Consider the following 22,596-nt stretch of genomic DNA (forward strand, 5'->3'; position numbering starts at 1 on the left):
AGCACTTTCCCATCCAACCTATGTCCCCGTCAAACAAAGTTCAAGATGTTATGGTTGGTTTGCTTAGGGGCTTATATCCAGTCCCATAAAGGGACTGCTGATTGAACAATTTGAATAATATATCAGTATGTCCACTTAGAGAAATGAGGTTGTAGGCAACGTTTACATATTTCATAAAAGTAGAAACAAACAAGAAAAACACACTACACAAGCCTAGTCATATCAATGTAAATCTTAAGCTAATAATATGAAAGGTACTGTAATACAGTATCCAAAAGAAGACAAAATAGTCTGAGAGATTTGACCTTGTAATGATTGCAGCTATATGATTGTGTGAAGAAATGCAAAGAGTTTGTATAAAAATGAGTTCACAAAAGGTATAAAAAATACAAATTTGGTAAACTGGGAAATGTATAACCTGAAAAGTCATGATTTTGGCCATCTCGTGGTCTTTTGCCAGGTAAAAAATCTTTTGATCCAGGGAGACTGATGCCGTTTCTCTCTCCCTTATCTTCTGTTTCCTTTTTACCTTTAACATCCTAGAGCCAAAAAAAATAAAAAAGAAAGAAAATAAGTAGAAAAAATACTTTTCATATAAACCAAATTAAACTAACATCATGGATATGATATCATAGAGTAATACCTTGAGCAGATTACGCTGTTCTACCCATTTCGACTTTGCCAAATTGACTAACACAAGCCTCTTTAGAGTTTTACAGTCTTCAGTGTTCACTCCTGAAAAGGAGAGGTCAAAGACCCCCTCTGCAAGCAATTGCTGGAAGGAAGATACATTCTCCGTGAATTGAGGGCTATCAAACATGCTTTTGAGGCTGTACACGTTATAACATGATACACAAAATTAGTTTCAAAGAATAAACCGGGCATGTTTAAATTTATAATGCACATATAAGATCACAGTATGGAAGGTTGTTCTTGTACAAAACTCAAGGAAAACAACATAAATTAGAAAAATGACCAGAAAGCAACAGAAATAAGTAATCAATCAGTATTCAGTTTGGTATTTTAATGTGTAAAATTACAGAAATATTCCTTCAGTAAATACAGAAGAAGTGATAAACTGTTTCTTACAGTCTTAACAAAAAATACTGATTATGGTCTAGCGCAACCATGTCAAATCATGTATTCATTTCTTTTTTGCACCATCATAACCATAACAAAGATTTTATCAAGGTTGCTAACCTATCAGGAAGTCCGGCAGTATCCGAAGAAGGTAGATACTTCATCAATCGCTCTTGTTCTTCATGAGTCAAATGACCCATAAACTCCTCAAAGCTAACAACTTCCTACTCCAAACATGGACTGCAATCATGTGAGTTAAAGAACAACTCAAGATAAAATGGCATACTAGCAATTCCTGTTTCAACAATTGGTTTCCATAAAATATCCACTGAATGGAATTGTTAGATGCAGAACATCTAGCCTGAACGAAAGCTTCTTCATACAATTGTACAAAAAGTTTAGAAGCAAAATCTTACTTTTAGATCTAAGGATCTGAGGGGTGAGTTGCGACTTTGTAGAAGTTGTAATCTCTCAAAGAGGGATTTGTCCCTGCAATGTCAAAGATACCCAATTAATACTAGAAGTAAGTTCATAAGAAGGCTTAGCATCGGGCTCCTCCTATTATATGCGCTTATGAGGTTTATAGCTAAAACGAAATCCCATAACAGCTTTGATGTTGCATCCAGTGATGTCAAACGCAAAAAATTAACAAAAAAATTGGGTTTGCTGTTTAAATAAGCTGAAATTTTTGGTCAAGATTCATCTATTTCAAACAGCTTCTTCTTAGGTATTTTCAACTTCTGGCTTTTGTGGGAGTTGAAATAAAGCATGTGATTTTCTTTTAAAACTATATTCAAAATAGAAAACAATACCTTCTATTTCTCAACAAAATATCTTTGAATATTAAACTGTCCCTAACCTTTGTACTAAGTTCCATATGTACCCTTCTCATTCGTTCAAATATCCAAGAGCAGTAACTAGATGTTTACAGCTTGTGCCTAAGCATTTTGCAATTCTTAATCCATCTATGAGCATATGAATAAACCTAGTCAAATTGGGGCCTTATTCTACTCGGGCATAGCAGGTAAGCATCTGGGCCCATGCAACACACCTGTACTCGATTCTCCACTGTTGCTGGAAAACTAAAATGATTTAATCAGTACACAATGACCAGTAAGTACCTTTTGGTATGCTCTAGTTGTATCCCTTGTCCAGTGGACCGCTTTGTTTTCTCATTGCTGATGCTTAGAAAAATTGTGCCTCTATCATCATTATGTACAGGAAGAGACGCAGAACCCGAATAAGCATCACTTATTGGGTTCGGTTTGTTATCTACTGAAAGAGAGCTGGCCTCAGATTCCTCCTCTCGAGCTGCCAAACCTGGGTGCTTGATGAGAACACCTCCATGTCCTATCTCTACAGAGACCATTGGGGTGTCACTTTCGAAAATTAAGTCCTCTTCCGAAGATCCAGAGAAGTTAGATGAAGCCTGCTGCTCATGTAAAATAGAGCATAGGTCTTTTGTAAGTTTTTCAACTGGAGATGGCTTGGGGCGACTCACGCAAGTCCTCTTTCTTGATGGCACCAGTGAATCCCACACAGTTGATTGGGCTGGTCCTGAAAAAGATTTAATTGGATTAAAGTGGGTAGATGTACTTGAGCAAAGTGTTTATACACAATGCGATAAAACCTGAGCATGAGATCTTTGCTATAGTTTCTATACGAATTAGAATCCTTCAAAAAAGTTGTTCTGTCAAATAAACCAATTGATTATTACTTGGTTAAATGAGTGCCACTAAAGGGGAGACCCATGTCGAAAAGTGAAATTTTCATTCAGGGAGCAGTGAAACACAGTGGCTTTGCCTGAAAGAAAGTGAATGAAACAAATTTTGATTTCATGTGTTCTCGTTGGTTAATTTCCACTCCAGATAGGATATCAATCTTTTGTTTCATTTACGACAGGGGGCTGTTCATCCAATTCTCCCCTCCAATAATGAAGTCCATTGTAAGCAATGAAGGCACACTGAACAATTATGCACCTAATGACTTATATCCTTTAAAACTTCTGCCTAAGAATCTGAATGAATCTCAACATTATGAAATAAGTATATTAGCTAAGGACCCACAAAACTTGAAGGACAGTCCAACCTGTTAATTCATTTGCATCTGTACCACCAAACTGGGCACAGCTTTCAGAGTATGATATCGCTGATCCTGAACTTGATCTATTACTCACATCATCCTCCAGAACCTTCAGGAAGTTCTGGTCACATTCTGGAGCTTCGCCTTCCACTACCACATTATCATGAATCTGTTTTCTTTTTTCTAATCTCACATCTTTAGCCTTAAAGGATATGCTTTTCACTTTTGGAACTTTGTACTCTTCAAGATCATCAGTTTCTATTCGGGCATGTAATGGGGTGTAGTTTGCAAGTGTTCCCTTCGTTCTCCATCGAGAACCACATGCATTGCACAGTACTGGCTTCTCTGGTGGTCCATTGCGCCAAAGAGGGGTGCCTGTTGCATTATCTGATTGTCAGGAATGAATTAAAAAAAATAAAATTGGATCAAGAATACTAAATGAGTAGAGTGGATTAATATAGAAGAACAAAAAAGAACTGAGCCCTCCCATCCAAGTCTGAAAGCAAATATTACATAACTCACAATAGCTTCATTTCCAAGTTCAAGAATAATTGCAATGTCATCTTACTGCGATTCCAATTTTTAACAACATAACACACAAATAGCTTCTTTACAGCAATATTACCAGAGCTGTAAATCAAGAAAGCAAACTTCCGTGGACATGCTTGAAATTTGATTTGCAAGCAATTTGAGAGAAAAACAATGATTCCATGACTAAAGACTACATGCACTGATGCACACCACTGAACATCCAAGTTCTTAAAGAATGTCTCTATTGCATAGCATGGCCAGGGCTGTTGCACATGCAATGCTATGAAGGCCCACAAAGAGTGTACTAACTATCACATGACGACTAGTAACTCGAATAAAGCACTTATGGATATCTATTTCTCTGTTGCAAAACTGAATAATGTACAAATGCCATTGCACAGCATACAATCTTCAAATTCGTCTTTCCATTAAATACCATGACCAGAACTGTAGCAACTATATGCTATAAAAGCCCATATATAGGATATTTCATGCCACATGGCCCCATCTAGCACCTGACAAGTGGGCAGGAACAGCTTGAAAGTCTAGAGGAACCCTAGGTTTCTAAACTGCAAAACCAAGTTACTCTGATCCTTTAAGAAGTCAAAATCTTCAAACAATTTTTTCTAACATCCAATCCTTGTAAAATTGCATTGCATTCATCATTCATCCTTAATGAAAATTAAATAAGTTAACAGCACATGATGACAGCATAAACCAAGCACTAGAAATTTGAAATAGAACAGCTACAAGTTCTCAAGCCATGCATAAGGGTTCCAGTTGAGGTTATTTATTGGGCCATGTATAGGTTGACAGAATGACAACTAACTGTACATTCACATTGGCATATGCTTCAGGTACAAAAGTTTAAATTGACTAAGATGATGATCTGAACAACAGCATTGCATGTAACTTCGGTTACAATCCATGTAGTGAAGAGTTGGCAAGCCAAACCAATTTAAACACAGACTGTAAATCCCCTTGCAAATAATTGACTTGGTGAAAAAGAAGAAATTGAAGATGTCTGATTGCTTTATTGAGATTAAGACAAGAGAACTGTCTATCCCACCTGTCACTAACAAGCTTGAGAGGTCTCAAGGGGAGCGTCTCAAATGGAGAAGGAAATAAAAAAGGACTCGAGAAGCAGACTGATTTCAGGAGGGATTTCCTCATTAGAGTGAAATTCAGAAATGCAGCAGTTTGCTCACACTGATGCATCAGTATTTGGTGAAGCCCCTATGTCAAAGACGTGTACATTTGATTCAGTTCTTCTCACGTCCCACACCTCCTTCCCCTTTTTCTTTAATTTCATCATAATGAACTCTTAAGTTGTACTCTTCTCAGTAGAGAGACCACATATGAAGTACAGTACCATCTAAGCATTTGAGGTTATTTTCAATAGATATTATGGTAATTTCCCTTCTTTTTTGAAACTATAAACCCTACACTTTTATCAATATACACCTCTTTTTCATGTGTCGTTTTACCTTTTTTAGTTTCATGAATTGAACACTCCACCTGTGCCTATGCTCATCATGTACAGCACATAATGAGAAGAGAAAATGTGGTGAACACTATCCAGGCATGTGAGGTTACTTTCAGTAGCTTGGGACAATGTCTATGCACTTATAGCTCCATACTTGTATTGAGAAACACCTCTCTTTGTGTTTAGAAAAATAGTACCCCTACACTTCTTAAGTTTCCTAAAATCAACACTCAACAGTAAACAATTGCACTGATCCCCAACCATTGCAGCTAAGGATGAAGAGAGAAAATGCAGCAATTAAGCGATATCAGATTGTTGAAAAAGATGTTCAGAAGCTAAGGAATGAGGCCTGAATGAAATAAACCCCTCAATGAAAAGTTTAAATAAGAAGACAAGGTGAAGATCCATTCTCGAGAGTTCAGCACATTAAACAAAGAAAGAACTACAGCAGAACAAGTTATGGAACATCAAGGAACTAATAGCAAGTACTTGGGATGCAGTGGTACAATTCACAGATGAAACCAGAACAATGGGGGCTCTGAGTCAACCACAAGGTTGATGCCAAAGCAAGATCATTTGGGCTGAAAGCTTATCCTGAATGAATTTGCATTGTAACGATGATAGTGCCAGCTGTCCTATTGATTCAGGTGTGCATCACTTCAACAGCAATATTTCCCAGTTTTTAGCAAAAATGGGAGAACTGAGAAACCACCAAAAAAATCTTCATCCTTCCAAATTCATCTGAGCCTGAATCTTCCTATTTGGACCTTAACCAGTTCAAATGATATACTGAATATAATTTTATTGGCATTGAAGAACACTAACTGAAAATTCTTATTGTAATGAACAGAGTCTCCAAGAAAGGCATTTTGGGAGGACAAGTCTAGCAAACCACAAATAACAGGCTTCTTTTCTAAGAGAAAAATTACAGGCAATGACATTCGCTGCTATATGCACTTAATAGTTAGCTCTAAAATAATTGAATGGATAGAAGAGAGGGGGGGGGGGGTTCTTCAGGTAGAGAACATGTTTGGTACAATGAAGTGGATGGTTATTAAATGATTTAAGAAATCACTGAATTTATCTATTTCAGAAAATAGATAGAACAGCCAAAATGATTTAGGAGGAAAATGAATGTGGATGTTCAGAAGTCATCACTGAGTGTACCAGCTCTACCAGAGGCCAGAAGAGCATGAAACTCAGGAGAATACTCAGAAGAATTCTTTTAGAAGCAGTAAAGGATTTCAAACATAGGTTCACCAAAGTACATTTGTTCCAAAAGAACAATCAAATTTGACCTCTAGGAACCACAGAGAATTAGCAAAAGAAAATCTAACAGAATAGATGGCATGACTCTATAGCTCTCGTTTGAGCAAAAAACACCCATCTGAGCAGGGGAGAATCAAAAGATAGATAACCACCATTTTCACTGTAGTCTGAAATATTACTAGCACAAATGCAAGAAGGGACTAGAAGTTCAGAAGAACATAGACACACCAAAGGACTGGGAAAAAAAAAAGAGAAAGGAGAGCAAAATCAATTCTACACACAAATTCATACAAGTATAAGCATTCAAAAAGAAACAAAAGGCTTTCGATAAGATTCTTCCCATTCAATAAAGTTAAGAATGGAAATTAATTAAGACTAAAACAAAAACCACATATTTCCACATATCCTTTTCTTGTTCGAACCAGTTCTCATTGAAATATACTAGGATGTTGGCCTGTTCTTCCATAGAATTACTTATTGATCCAAATTCACAAAGTCCACTTAGGAATGAAAAAAAAAGAGAAGAGAATCCCATATTTTCTTAAATATTCAGTAAAAAAATATATCCATCCGAAAACGAACATAGACTCACTTGTAACGCCACAGTGGTAGCAAGGTCCTTGCTTACCCATGCCTCTCTCCCCACCTTATCTCCAAACAAAGATTCAAAAAACCAAAAAATGGAGGAAAAAAACACTGATTTTCTTGCCAAAAAATCAGAATAAAATGGGGGAAAAAATAGCTAATTCTCTTCAACCCCCTTAAGCAAAAATTACTGGGTCTGGAAGCCTTTCTGCTAAAACCCAAGTAGAGTTTGCAGAAGAAACCAAAAACCCATTGAACTAAAAAAAAGTATGCCTTTCAGACCCAGGAAAATCACATAAAAATGGCAGAATCAACGAAAAATCAGAAGGATTGAAATGGGTGTCTAGCAGGGGAATCTGTAAAAATCTAATGAAAGAGAAAAGACCCTTAAAGGGAATCCTATTAAAGGTGGAGAAAGGAAGGTGAAATGAAGGCTGTTTCTATGACCTCTTCTTGTTGTTCTCTATTGTATATAGAGTAAATGTTCAGCTTTCATTGCTTTATTTTGATGTTATGGAAATCTTTCAATTTTTATCCTTTTCATAAAAAAAATATATATATATCATTTTTCTCTTAATATTATAATTGAGTAAGGGTAGAGGTATGCTATTACATATATCATGTTGACTCTGGACTTTTCTGCTTTTGTTTTCAAAACTCCCCAAAAAAATGTAAAAATTGACAAAAAAAATATAAAAACAAAGCTAAAGTAGATACAACAAAGAAGAAACAATGAAGGAAAAATTCATTCATTTATTTCTGAAGGCAAATTGAACTATGAAGCCTGAAGGAAGGAATAAAAAAAAAACTAAATCTTCTGTACCTGACTGTGATGTTTGGGGTGGGGGAGGAGGAGAATTTTTTATTTTTTCATTATATCTTTTTAATTGTTGGAGTTTTATTATTATTATTATTATTTTTTTGTGAATCCAGCTGAAAGTGTGTTTTTTTTATATGTATAGATGAAACAGTAAAGCAATTGAGCAAACTGATGATACTCTGCATCACAGATACATCAATCCCTATGCATCAATGATCAATACCTTTGATCTTGTGGGGCCTCTTGTAGGTAGACAATTAGACCAGGGATCATACTGTTCCTGATCATGTCAATCATCATGTGGGCCACTCTTTAGATAATCAACTAGGCCCAAAATTTATTCATCTCCAAGGATTTCTGACCCTCTGATACACTGACTCTCTTTCAATCAGTTAATCATATTTTAATTTAGCTACCCATGATGCTCTGCTGTACCAACTCCTATGCTGCTCATGTCCATTTAGTTGAATTCCCTATAAGATTTAAATTACTATTTTGTTTTTTAAAAATGTAAGTGTATATTATATGTATATACCTAGTCAGACCACCTAGGTGGGTCCCACAAAACTCATAACTGCTTGGCTTTCGTCGACCATTTCTTAATTTTCTGTTTGAAAAGAAAATTGAAAAGAAAAAAAAAGGAGCCGTCTTTAACAGGGCAGGAAGAAAACCCCAATTTCCCGTACAACCAATGACCAATTTTCAGTTTTTTTTTTATATTCCCTAAGAATGGACAGCCACAAAAAGGTGAAGTTATAGAACTACCCTTATTTCCATTTTCTTTTGAAATACCAATTATGACCCTGCACCAACAACCCATCCCATAAATCATAATTAGAATCCCTTCGTCATCGCAGGGTATTTGATGGCGGTGGAATGGGTACGAGGATAACGAAGAGTAATTTTGACCATTAATCAAATAAGGGGAGATAATGATGACGATTAGATATGGCGTTATGCTGATCTTGTATGCCCTAGGCTGATTAATGGAGCTTGCTTACTTGTTAAGAAAAATAAGAACAACCCATCACCACAAAATTGAGGAATTATATAATGATCTGCTTATTTCATTTTATGAAAAATGATATACATATTACTAGTAATATATGTTTTATCATACTTTTTCTCCTCTCTGACACTTATTGATGGTCTCTCTTTCTTGGTCTTGTAATTTCATTGTACACATATCAAGAGACATCCGCTCTTGTGTGCTTATTAGCTTGATATAAAAGACGTTAATACATACGAGCAACGTGTAGATCTCTTACCCTTATTTTATTTTGAGACTTAGAGATTCAAATCGAATAGTTGATCATTTTCCTCTTACAATATGATAGACAATCGAAGAGTGCAATTGATGGTACCCTTGTCAATTCAAAAGCAAAGATCCCTGGAGGTTATGGAATCGACTCTTCTACTTCATTGGGGAAGGGGTTTAGGAAGGACAAGGCGGTGAGAGTTAAATATAATATATTTTTCTTAAGCCTTAAAAAAAAACAGAAAATCCATCTTAGGGTAGAAATCTCCAATAAATCAATTTTTTTTTACCTATACAAGTTAAAACACATCAATATAATTAGCATTGATTGATAAGGTACTACTGGGCCCTACAAACATTAATATTTCTCAAAAATACATTTAGATTTAAGGATCTAAAATACAAATCAAACATGGTAGTTTCCTAGTCAATGGAGGTTCCCTTCTAAGTAAGGGTGTAAATGAATAGTCAAAATTCGTTTATGTATTCGTGTCCGTATCCGTTCGAAAGCTAAATGGATGCGGATACGGATAGGCTATAGTTATCCGAAAAGCTATATTTACATGTAAACAGATAAAATATCCGATCCGTATCCGTGTCTGTATTCGTTTAGCACTATCTGAATTCGTCTGATAGCTAATTGGATGCGGATGCGGATGCAGATATAGCACTATCCGAGCCAAATCTGATCCGTTTACAGCCCTACTTCTAAGGTCTATAACCCTAGTTTTTTATGTCCTTTTGTGGATAGAAGGAAATAGAATTGTCAATTCAAGTGTTACACTACTCTTAAACAAAGGTGGAGGACATTTTGGTCATTTAAATGCTTCTTTGCCCATCCAAGGGCTCCAAAGAAAAGAATTCCTTGGACTTCATCGTATTGTGTTTATCGTCATTTTGAGAATTGAATGGGGGTATTTTGGTAATTGAGCTTTGAGGAATTTCAGGCATGCCGCCGGCAATAATTTGGAGGAATTTTGTTTTAATTTTTAAACCACCGAATGAAGGAAATAGAAAACTTTCCTGAATTTACGGAGATGCTTTCCTTTTATACCAGATATACCCCTATCTTTTCTTCTTATACCTTCTTAGACTGCTGACTTTAGTTGGGAATGGGACGGAACCCGTGACACCAATCTTGAATTCTTCATAACTTTGTAGCCTTAAGCAGGTGGGAGGCACGAGGGCCTGAACCAAAAGCACAAGCAATTGAACCACTAACAAGTGTAGGTTTCTCATTGGTGTTTAGATTTCTCCAAAAATGATCTGAACCATTGATTGGATCACATCAGCTGAACTGGTCCCACATCTCATCATGATTCATGACTCATGCTTATTTCTCTACCCCCATAAGGTAGCCAATAGGGAAGGTTTTCCAAGGCAAATTTTTTTTAAATGGGACAGATCGCAATCTTTTTCATTGTTGGAAGAAAGTTTTTTGTGGGGCAGTGTACCGCCTATATCGATACAGAGGGAGACAAAATGATCGTTCTACCCCCATGATGCCAACGCACGAGTTCTTATTGGCCTCCGCATATGCACACAGAGAACACTGACCCTTCAATGTTATATCAAAATTGAATGCCATTGAAGCTTGGGATTTTAGAGTTCTTTAGGAACATGTGTATGGTTTTTGGGAGAGGGTTTTCTTCGATGCTTGTCTACAGTTTTGCATCAATAGGTCCGAAGGGTTTTGAACAGTCAAATTGGAGTTTTTTTTTATTATTATTATTATTATTTATTTATTTATGGAAGAGAGATAGTGTGGGTCCCAATGATTTGTGAGGGGCATGTAAAAAAATCCGCACAAAGTGATTCCCTTTTCTCATCTCTCTTTCCTCCCTATTGTGAAAGGCATAACTGCCTTCTATTCTAGGAGGAAAATTATCCTCTCAGGTTCCTGTCCGGTATAGTTCCCTAGTGCCTCTATAAGAGCGGGGTGGACCCCACCCGGGTAGTATGTTCGGGTAGAGGATAAGGTGATCATTTCTGCCCCCTATGAGAGAAATCGTACGAACTGTATTAGGAAGGGAATCTGAGAGGATAAAGAACCATTATAGGAGGAGAGAGATAGACACGGGGAGGCAATAGTATATGCAGATCCTTATCCCCTCTAGTTCCATGCCCGGTCCCTTTAACAAGGACTGGTGCAATGACCACCTTACCCCTGCCCGGGTGGGGTTCACCCCCCCTTATTAGAGGGACTGAGGAACTAGGCCGGACAGGAACTGGAGGAGATAATTTTCCTAGTATATGCTATGCGTCCGGACAGAGAACTAACCCCTTTTATAAATCAATGGTTTTGAAACCCTAGGGAGAGAAGGTTTGCACCTAAATGGGTCAGAATCACTCCAAACAGATTAAAAGATAATATAATTTAACAACCCATTAAGTCATGTTTGGGAAGAGCAGATTCAGGTGATATTTATTAAGCATATACATATTTATTAATTTACATTGACCAACAAAAAAAGGTTAGGTGATGGGACCCATAATGGGCTTGCCAAACCCACCAAGTAGAAAAAAGATCACAGAAGATCAAAAGTTCACAAAAGTATCTTCAAAATGCCATATTAGCCACCCAAATACCAATCTAACCTTCACTATGAATTGTTATGGTTCATGCACACTTTACTCCTACTAGGGCCAACCAAACAAAAACTTACATAAGTCATGTTTCATTTTCATCCTTTTTCATGTGAAAGAAAAGAAAAGGAAAAGGGAAAGTATAATAAAACTCTCCTAAGTAGATATTTAAAAAATAAAATTTATGTCCATTGGGGTCTCTATTCCAAAATAATAAAGACCTTGGGTCTAGATCAAAGTAGCTTTATTTCTCTTAAGCTAATTCAAAAATCATTAGAACAGACATTTCCATTTCAATGTTTTGAGGTGTTCTTGGTGGAAAACATACTAATCTGAGGGGAACCATTCTTAATTTGGTACATCTAAAGAAGATTATATAACAACAAATAGAGATCTAACCACTAGGTTTGGATCCTAACAGTAGGATTTTTATTATATTTTTAAACAGAAAAGGTGTTCCTAATCTTTTCTTGTTACGTGTGCTGCTACACCATTTTCTTGCTCGGTATGGAGTGTTATTCCTTTAATTGAGTTCTCTAACTATGACTTATAAAACAAGGTAATTGAGTTCTAAATCTTTTCACTAAATCTTTTCACATTATAGAACTAAGTTGTAGATAGTATCTTAATAGGGAAGGGATAAGTACGCTGGCCGCTCCAAGTAAACTAGCGGACGACAAGCACATGGGAGACGAGGGGGACAAGGAGGTAGGGGGTCTTTTCACTAGGAGGGGAGAGAGAAGTACCCAAAGCAGTAGAAAAAGAATTTGGAATCGAAAGTAGATAGTTTAAATAGCGTTAAAAAATAAGGGCAAGAGATCGCTGCTTGGTTGTGTGATCCTACACCAACGTGGGGGCTAATGAAAATGCACAGGGGTAATACGTTATAATTTTGCATGCTCCTATGTCTGAGCGTAGGAGCCGCATGACTAGGCAACATTCTTTTTTCTCAAATAAGAATTATCATGTGCTATTTTATACCTTTTCTTTGTAAGAGCTTAAATTGTAAAGCAAAAGTTTCCCTGATTGGTAGACTAGGTAAGGGTGTCTCTAGTCACACCTAAATCTGCTATATGGAAGATCAAATGGCAAATCCAACCATAATCATGTTGGGGTTCCACACAAAAACAATCAATCACACATCAGATGTTAGTAGTTGGATACAAAGGCTTATAAGAATTTAGACATATTCTCCTTAACAACTAACTTTTAAGGGTGAGTTATACCCAACTACCACTTGGGTAAGTTCTACTCCTAACAAATGGTAACAGAGCTAAGGGGATTCGGCTCCTCTCCAAGGAGCCCAACACCAAGAGAGTGCCCAAGGGGCATCCAGCGGCTAGGTTGTGCCGCACACATCTTGGCACTCACCAGTTAGCCATTGCGATGTGTGTGGCATAGCCCAGCCCAGCCCAACTGTTGGATGCTTCCTGGCTGGCCAATCCCTGGGCTCTGGGTTCTCTGGAGAGGAGCTTGATGAGAGCTAAGGCGTAAGACTTGGTTATGTGGCCAATCATGTCAGATAACCATCATCCAATTATTAATCTTGTTTTATTGTTTTTCTCCTTTTCATAAAGAGGGCTTTGAAAGGTTTTTTCAAGTTCAGGGTTTTGGTTTCCTTTAATAATCTAAGGGTAAAGTATAGGGGAAGAGTTCTCGGTGGGAGAGCGTGACACGTACAGCACACACGGAGGCATCAACAAGACGATCATTACCACCATTCATGGGGGCAAGGCAGTCATTTTCCCCCTTTTATGTTTCGGTGCAAGGTACACACTTCCCCATAGAAACCTTTCCTCCTAAAGTTTAACATTTGAGGGAGGCAGAGCTTGTTATTTTTTTGAGCACTCTTTATCCTCTCAGGTTCCCTGCCTGATATAGTTCGTCCGGTTCCTTTCATAGGGAGTCAAAAATGACCACCTCATCCCCTATCTGAACACACTGCCTGGGTGGGATCCACCCCCTCTTATTAGAGGCACTAACTATAACGGACAGAGAACCTGAGAGAATAATTTCCCTTTTTTCAAGACCTTTCAATGAATGGCAATGCATAGAAAAACTAGTTTCTGGGGTCTTTATCTTTCCCCCATACCCTTGCCCCACCCTTTCCATGTGGTAATCACTCTGTCCATCCTTCCCAACTAAGCCTCTTTTCCGATTAATCCACCACCGACCAAACATCTTTTCCTCCACTATGCTCTCTTTCATTTTTTTGACCTCATTCTCTTTGATGCCTACCTAATGACATGTTTATTATTTTAATAATGAATTAATGGAAAGATTATCCAGTTTAAGGTGGCTATTAGGTTCTGCCACGATTCATGAAACCATAACCCTAATTCACATCTATAATCATAATTATTGTATTAAGATTTGAAACTAAGATTTCTTTTTTTTTTTTTTTAATGACAGATGGATTTGTAGGTGAACTCTATATGAACCCATGACCTCAAGGATGAGACATTAGAGTACTTCCAATTAAGCTGAGGGCCTTGACCCCATTAACAGTTGTTGATAGAGAAGGACTTGATGGAAATGGAATGGCACCACTGCCCTTTTGATGCACTAATGTCCACCAACTTAAACTAATTAACACACTAAAAGGCTCTTAAGTTGAGAAAGCAATGGATCGGAATTAACAAAATGTAATAGATCCCACTTTGACAAATAAGTAGGGGACCTTTCAAATGGTGTACGTGATTTGTGTCCAGTGTCCACCACTAAGAGAAAATTAGTAGTAAATTAAGAGGGCGTCGACGAATTGTAGTTTGCCATGTGGTGATTAACTGTTTTAAGTTAATATAGTCAAAAAAGTACTTAAGGTGGATGAAAGTCATGAAACTAGTGTGGATTAAGGGATGCTAAGCCGGTATCAGCGGATCATGTTGTGGATTTGTTTGGTTAGAGAAGGTGATTTGATTTATTACTATTGTTATCGGTAAAGGGAGATCTTATGAGGAATTCCATCATTCCAATCACTAATTGTAATTACTTAAAGCTACTTGTGACCTACTCCTCGGTAGGATACTTGGTCATCCCCTCCTTTTCTATCCAAATAATTATTAAATTTAAGGGCAAGAGATTGTTGCCTGGTGGCGTGAATCATACTTGAGAATCAAACCATACACCCAACAGTTGAGAAGATAAACAGACGTCACTATGCTCATATTTTAACGGTTGGATTCTTGAACTCCCTACCATCTAGGGAGTTACGAGTTATTATAGTAAACTACCACTTGCAATTGCCATTTGCTTAAGTGTGAATTGGGTTACATTAGCCAACATTCTCACTTGGTCTATATTGTCATATGCCAAGAAAATATTTGAAGCTGCTTTTGGTGTATTGCCGTACTTTGATATCAGATTTCCCTTAATAAAAACTCTAACCCATAAATCATGGAGGTACGTATTCAATATGTAGGTCACTCCTTTCCATGTATTACAATGTGCTATCAGATGCCCATAAAGGACAAAGATCAATGGAATTGGACCCAAAATGGACCATTGGATTGATTCATAATAAAACATGAGATTGATTCAATAAAGTTGAAACTGATAGCACATTGTAATACATGGGCAAAAGAATGAATCCTTCATTTCCATGTGTGTGAGTTGGATTACAAAACTACTTGAAGTGTTCTTCTGTGGCTAGAAGTCGACCCCATGTGTTTCCTCTTTTCATAGATGCCTTGATCCGATTTTTTGAAATTCTTCCTTAGCATATCCTAAGATAATCTATACCACTTTTGACTTATCCAAAAAAATACTTTTCCATTCTATGGTTTAGGGGCAAGTCAAGTCAAGTTCCATTTTGAGAGGGTTTTTACTTTTAATCCAATTTGGACTATTTGATCATTTAATTCTTTAGGGCCAACTATCTAGATAGTGGGAACCTTATAACTTAGGATTACAAATGATTACATCATGTAAAATAAAATCTAGAATAGAAACTCAAGCTACTCTTCAACTCTTGAATTCCATTGATGCTTGATGAAGAGTTTTGACACTTGGTTTACTTGTCACTTGAGCTTTTTGATGATCTCCACAAGTCACTTGATGTTCCATTAATGCTCCTTGCTTAGTGACCTATTTGGCTTTGCTTGGCTTGGAGGTGTTTGATGTCTTGATCCTTGGGTTGGAAGGATCAAATTGAAGTCTTCGCCATTTCATCACTCAACACACATGTTAGAATCACCAAAATAATAAATGTAATATATTCTTGGGAAAAAGATCTCTGTTCAGAAGTGTGGTCTACGTTAGCACTCTCATGAGTCTATCTCTCTCCTCCCCATGTGAAAAGACACCTCTACCCCCTTATTTCCAGGAGGAGAGAGATAGACACATGGGAGTGCTGGCGTAGGCCACACTCCCGTACAAAAAATTGCTTCCCTATATTCTTTTATCGATTCTCTATTGTTTTTCTTTTTCCTCTTTCATTATGCTTCACTTATTATCATTCTGCAAAAAGAAAGAAAGAAAGAAAGAAAGAGGGGGGGGGGGGGCATATAAATGCATGTTATATTTAAGTTTCATTATTGAATTGTAATTGTTGACAGACCTTTTGGTAATAAACAAAGGGGAAAGGTTTCATATACGGTCGTGTAAACCATGTATGTGAGAGGGTGGGTGTTTCAAGACATTAATTAATGGGTAGGGATTTATGACTTTTCTAACTCTTTGTGAGAGACCTTCTCACATACACGGTTTACACAACCGTGTATGAAAACTTTTCCCATAAATAAATACGACCCTATTTCATCGGCAACCGACATAAGAAGGTTGTTGTGGGAGGCCCAAATATCTACCATACGATATCTCTGTTTTTTTTTTTTTTTTTTTGGGTAAAAGGGAATTTTATTTAAAAAAGGGGGAGTGCTAGCCGAGGCTTCAGCATTACAGAGATGATAAAACCAATGAGTGGATTGAGGCCATACTGTCTTGCACACAACAGACAGGCCTTTCTTGGCTAGGGTGTCGGCAATGTTATGCAGTAACTTATTTGAGAACCAAAATTTTGTGGACAGTAGAACCCCAAGGTATCTCCTACTCACATATAGGGATGTAAATGAATAGCTGAAATCCGTTTCCGTATCCATGTCCGTATTCGTTTAGCACTATCTGAATCTGTCCGAAAGCTAAATGGATGCGGATACGGATAGGCTATAGCTATCCGAAAAACTATATTTACATGTAAACGGATAAAATATTCGATCTGTATCCGTGTCCGTATTCGTTTAGCACTATCCGAATCCGTTCATAAGCTAATCGAATGCGGATGCAGATATAGTACTAACCAAGCCGAATCCGATCTGTTCACATCCCTACTCACATATCAAATTTCAGCTTGGACATAGTTGGCAAGTGGCAAAACAGAGTTTTGGAAAATCAGAATTATGAAAGCCTACACAGTACAAGTCAATCCTAGTCATGAGGCATCCATGTGAAAGTTAAAATAAAATATAGGTATTAAACGGATTAGATACCATAAATAATTATGCAATTTGTAGCTAGGCCATCTCAATACGTACTTAGAAAATACATTTAAAAATGAAGTGGAGATCTGAGTATTTAAAAAAGCCAAGGGGAAGAAAGAGGTTAAAATTTGCTTTAATGTGTGAATCAAAAAAGAAGTGTTCCATTTGTGAATTTGAGAAAATATAAGTTGGGGATGAGATTTTTGTTCAGTAAAAATCTATGAAAAAAAAAAAGATTTTTCCTTCTTAATGTGATTTTACTTGAAAATAAATGGGAGCATAAGCAGAAATATCTTGCCTGTTGGTATTCTCAATGATCTTTTGCTTTAATAGCTTTTGTTTAGGTCCTACCACGTTGGGGATTTGGGATCTGGACCTGTTAGTGTTTTGGTCCTGATGTGTTGCATGTTAGCTTCATGGCTACACACTCTCCATCTTACCAGTTATTGTCAAAGAAGACGTCTACCAGTTTTCTTAATTCAGATAAATTGAGGTAAGGCAATTTTCTCAATGTAAACCAAACGTGACCTAATGTCAAGCAGGCAAAGAAAAATCTCCAGATTCCAGGATATATATATATATATTTTTTAAGGACAAAGTTTTCCTTCAGCTATAGGGAACGATTCACCCAGTATCCTAAGGTTCACAAACACTCCTAGGGTTTTAGTATGTATCAAAATATCCTCTCGATACCCATTCCCACCCTCTCCCACCCTGTTGGTGGACGAAAACTTGATCTTTTTTAATTATAGAACTTTAGGAAAGATCTGAATTTTAATTTTCTACCTCTTTCCTCCTCTTTGGGTAGGTATAACTTTTGTTGAATGGTTTCTTTCTTGGTGGGTGCTAGCTTTCAGTTTTTAATTCATTCACTGTTTGGTATCACTTGTTAAACAGTGAATCTATTTTTCTATCTATGATTCTCTCTCTCTCTCTCTCTCTCTGGGGTTGGCCCGGAAAGTAGCCCGTAACTCTATGATTGTCTCTTCCTAATTGATTGCTGAGTACATGAATTACTGAATTAGGAAAACAAATTTCTTGGGATTTGTTTGGATACCCTTAATTGACAACATCTTGTTCTATGATTTTTGTAATTAAAGAAAAGCAAGTCACATGTGGATCATGATTCTGATAGGTGCCTTATAGCCCGCTCTCTACCTGCTCAAAAGAGGTTTGTTCCAGATTTGACTACTCTTCTTTTCCACCCATATCAATCTTGTCTGAGCTCTTGTTCAAATTGCTCACATGATTTTTTTCCATCTTAAAAAAAAAAATGCTAACATGAATTTAAGCCATTCCCAAAGGATACACCTAATGTCATTGGATATACTCAACATAGATAGAACATGAACCCAACTTGATGCAGAAAAGAATGGATATTACAAACAATAATCACACAGTCGCACATAAACATTTATGTGGTTCAACAAGATTATCGACGTCCACGGTAAGATGCAATTTACTTTACTATCAATGAAGAATAGGGTTATAGCTGCTCGTTGTCACACTTCTCTCAGATCGATTACAGTGAAAAAACCTTTGCTACAATTATATAGTGAAATCCTAGACAAACAGTTTATCAAAATACCTATATAGCCCTAAATGGTTCTTACAGCCTCTTGATGCCCTTTGGAATCAGCCCACTAATGCAAGCGACGGAATACAAAACATCATACTCTCAACGATAGGCACCCAGGAAATGGTACTCATGATGGAGAAAATGGATTTCAAATACCTCCATTTGTTTCCTAGCAAAAATACCTAAAAATTTTCCTTCTACATGGTTTTTACTTGCAAACAAACACAAGCACGTTATCTACACACTCAGAAGGAAGGAGACCCTACATAATGACTTTGATAGAAATAAAAGACAAGGTAATTTAGTTTTCTATGAATGCCAACATTGATGGAAAATGACAGAAGCCTTATCTTCTTAAATTAGAAAGAAAAAAAAAAGGGGGGGGGGGGGGGAAATTGAGTCTTCCATTTGAATTGGGCCCCATACACACAGGGCATGGAAGGAAATTGATAGCAGAGGAGCCTTCTCTGGTCTCATTCAATCACATTCATATGATGCTTTAGGTTCTCTCCCATTTGTCATTTCCATATGGTAATGCTCCAACCAAATAAAAAGACAACAGCAAAATTCAGTTTTTGCACTTAGCCTTTTGAGGGGTCAACATACTATCCATTGGGAAGAGATACCATCAGATTATCTGAAACAAGACTGCGTAGACTAACACAGAAAACTAAAGGAAGGGAATAAAAAACTTTAGCATATTGGGTGGATATAAGAGATGGTTCAACAAATATTTGCCCTTTCATCACTACCCTAAAATGGTATGGATTAGCAACCGCAATTTACAAGGAAATCTAAAAAACAAGAAGCCAATAGAGACAGTTAACCAATTACACACACTGGTAGCTCCACCAATCTGACTTTAACTGATTTCGTGTTTATTTATAACAAGTTAGGAATGTTTACTTTGGAAGCCTTTTTCAAACCCTGGAACCAAGAGTCTCATTCTCAACCGTTGTTCAAAAAAGGTCCTGACTAGATTTCAGATCAAATCACATGATTTTCAGTTCATAATGTGTTTTTAAGTCAACTTCTGCTAAGCTTTAGATAGGGAGTGCACAGAGTCATTCACCCCAAAAGAAGAAAAAAGTGAGGATTCAGTTACCATTCACATACGCTGTACAGTCAAGATGCATAATACCCCACATGGGAGTCGATAACACTTTGGTAATTAAACAAATTACATAAGATCAATGTTTATTGAAAGGCTCAGACATGCAGAGAGAGAGAGAGAGAGAGAGAACCCCCAATTATAGACAAGATACAAGACAACAAAGAGAACCCCTTAAGAGTTTATGCAGTAACAATTTTATTTTTATTATGAAAAAGAACCCCCTTTCTTAGTACAGTGTAAAGCACAACGGCGTATCAATATTTCATATTTCAAGTCGTAACAAAACCTAGACATATCCTGAAGTCTCATCAACATGATTTATACATGAATACGTCAAGAAAATTGTACAGTTGTCACTGGACAAGTATTCTACTGTTGGGTTTTCTTGGTACCCATTTTTGACCTTTGAGATGATGATTCATTGTTCTGTTAACTTAAACTTGTTGGGTTTGTCACAACCTTCAGATGATGCCCTTCTGTATTAACCTGAAGAAAATGGTTTAATGCTTAACTACCAACAAAGAAAATCAATAGTTAATCAAGGTATTAATCCATTACAAGTTGTTCCCTTAAACTTCAACCAGCCAAATGCGTATGAGCATACCTTGCAGCCAGGCCATTTTAAGTAGAAGGCATCTTGGCTTCTCATATTCCCATGAATAAATACTTTAGGCTCCTTCAGCTGTAGATGTGACAGAGAAGTCCAACTAGTCAGCACTGTAGTCGGTCACCATTAAGGACAGATGGGATTTGATCTTTACCAGAGATATGGGAGGGAAGCCAATGTGAAGACGAGCCTTTGAGAATCCATTTACAGAGAATAAACACTTGAAACCATTAATATCAGCATGCTCACTATCACAGAGACAGGAAAACAATTTTCAGAATCACAAATCTGTGAGACAGCACCATTTTTCCTCCATATGAATATAAGTAGTGAAAGAGAAGAAAATAAGAGTAATGTTCTATATCTATGCATAGGAAACAGAATCCAATATTTGCATCTTCAATGCCCACATCCATCAAATCCCTAGAGGGTATATGTGGATGCTACTGTATGGCCACAATACCAGTATTTTATGGATACAAGATGGAGGTTCGAAGTTTATATTTCAAGTTCACTCGAAACTCGGCCGAAACCTGGTAAGTTTCTGTTGTAGGTTTCGACTGCTGGTTCTGAGTCCCAAATGCCTCCAAATTAGGTAAATTGTAAAAAAGAAGAACAACAACAACAACTCAGCCTTATCCCAACTAAATGGGGTCGATTACATGGATCCTTTCAAAACAAAGTAGAGAAAACTGAGGTCCTCACAAAGGGGAAAGGAAAGTAACGGGGATGAAGAGTAAAAATGAAGAAATGGAATAAGAAAAGTAAGTATGAAAAATGAAAAAAGAAAGTAAGAGGACCCTAGGTTGGTAGTGTACGCTGTACGTTACTGTATACTCTTTAATATAACCTATTATACATAAAATTTAGTACTAAAACACACATAATTCAATTAAAGCAACTAAAATTATGCATCGAAAATGAATAAACATAAAATTAGAAACCATTGCATAATTATCAAATGTTATACATGGTTCATTATAAACTATCTAAAGAGGGAAGAATACAAGTAAGTTACATTTGATCCTTTTGCCATACAAGCAAGTTACATTTGACCCCTCTGCCCATCCTAGACTCATAGTACCACATCGAGTTCCGGGAAAGATCAAAACCATCTGACAAGAAAAGTTATCCTTCGACTGTAACACAAATGCTGACCATGTCATAGTATTCCGGAAGAAAAGCTCGAAGTCTTCCACAACAGCACTATAAATGGCATCATCAACAAACAGGAGGTACCCTAAGGGTATAGAACTTTGAACCGTGAAGAACTCGATCGATAGCCACCGTAACTAGATGGTGGATGCTGAGCCGGAATTGGCATGTATGGGTAGGGGCCAAAAATATGAGATGTTGTCCACAAATGTGACCTACCATGTGGCCGACCCTCAAACTCAGAGGATAACGATAAAGAAGAGCTATACTGCCCATAACCACCATACCCACCATACCCACCATACCCACCATACCAAGTGTAGTCGGAACTGGTGCTCTCTGAGGCATAGGATGGTTCATAGCAATGCTCATGTTTACTACTCTCCTCCAGACTCGGGCCTCGTAGAGTTTCAGAAAAGTTTGTAACATTGATATCCATGCTATCCTCCTCCTCATCTGATCAGAATCAGCAATGCGTTTCTCTCGAGCAGGCTGCGTGTGTGAGGGCACGTGCGCTATGGTCGGCCTCCTATGTGGCATGATTGAACTGACTCTCGCTTGTGAATCGGATGGGCTCTAGCTCTAGCTCCTCCTAGTTGTACTCATTACGGAGGAATGCAAATCTATCACTCCCTGTCACCATCATCTCCACCATCAGACGGGACGGTGTGCAAGTGTGGCCACTAGAATGCGACCAGTTGATGTCCTTGTCAACCTCCCTGCCAGGCTGAGGCTCAAAAGGTTCGGGTGTCTGTGAGTGAACTTGGTCCTCTCGAGACGCCATAAGCTCATCACATCAGCACCCATTTGACTAGTATTCTCCGGGCCAAGCTCACCCTCGGGCCGATCCATGTCAAGATCACCTCCCTCACCTACTCGTAGAGGGGATCCTCATCTTCTGACTGCATTTGGAAAATGTTGCTAAGCTCGATTGAGTTTTGTCATTTTCCATGCCCATGTGTCACTAAGC

At 37.5% G+C, this 22,596-nt stretch overlaps 2 protein-coding genes across 15 annotated transcripts in view; both read right to left on the reverse strand.

Moving 5' to 3' along the window:
- The window catches only part of LOC122665379 (GATA transcription factor 26-like), a 42,936-nt gene that overhangs the window by 16,302 nt on the left and 4,038 nt on the right, over window positions 1-22,596 (reverse strand). For 2 of the 6 annotated variants that reach the window (XM_043861517.1, XM_043861519.1), the window contains exons 1-6: window positions 7,041-7,179; window positions 3,169-3,537; window positions 2,202-2,637; window positions 1,497-1,569; window positions 1,201-1,304; window positions 644-830 (exon numbers count right to left, since the gene is read on the reverse strand). In XM_043861517.1, coding sequence (XP_043717452.1) covers window positions 644-830; window positions 1,201-1,304; window positions 1,497-1,569; window positions 2,202-2,637; window positions 3,169-3,537; window positions 7,041-7,080 — 1,209 coding nt within the window. In that variant the 5' untranslated portion in view covers window positions 7,081-7,179. Of the gene's footprint in view, window positions 1-418; window positions 540-643; window positions 831-1,200; window positions 1,305-1,496; window positions 1,570-2,201; window positions 2,638-3,168; window positions 3,538-7,040; window positions 7,180-7,418; window positions 7,552-22,596 lie in introns of those variants that run through there. The other 4 variants (XM_043861515.1, XM_043861514.1, XM_043861516.1 and 1 more) reach the window with 4 other exon arrangements.
- Window positions 20,102-22,596, reverse strand: part of LOC122665382 (dol-P-Man:Man(7)GlcNAc(2)-PP-Dol alpha-1,6-mannosyltransferase) — a 49,361-nt gene continuing 46,866 nt past the window's right edge. For 7 of the 9 annotated variants that reach the window (XM_043861529.1, XM_043861527.1, XM_043861521.1 and 4 more), the window contains 3 exons: window positions 20,626-20,719; window positions 20,469-20,546; window positions 20,102-20,350 (listed from right to left, as the gene is read on the reverse strand). In XM_043861529.1, coding sequence (XP_043717464.1) covers window positions 20,294-20,350; window positions 20,469-20,546; window positions 20,626-20,719 — 229 coding nt within the window. In that variant the 3' untranslated portion in view covers window positions 20,102-20,293. The remainder of the gene's footprint in view (window positions 20,351-20,468; window positions 20,547-20,625; window positions 20,720-22,596) is intronic. The other 2 variants (XM_043861523.1, XM_043861524.1) reach the window with 2 other exon arrangements.

The sequence above is a fragment of the Telopea speciosissima genome, chromosome 6 (assembly GCF_018873765.1).
Source record: "Telopea speciosissima isolate NSW1024214 ecotype Mountain lineage chromosome 6, Tspe_v1, whole genome shotgun sequence".
Classification (NCBI taxonomy): domain Eukaryota; kingdom Viridiplantae; phylum Streptophyta; class Magnoliopsida; order Proteales; family Proteaceae; genus Telopea; species Telopea speciosissima.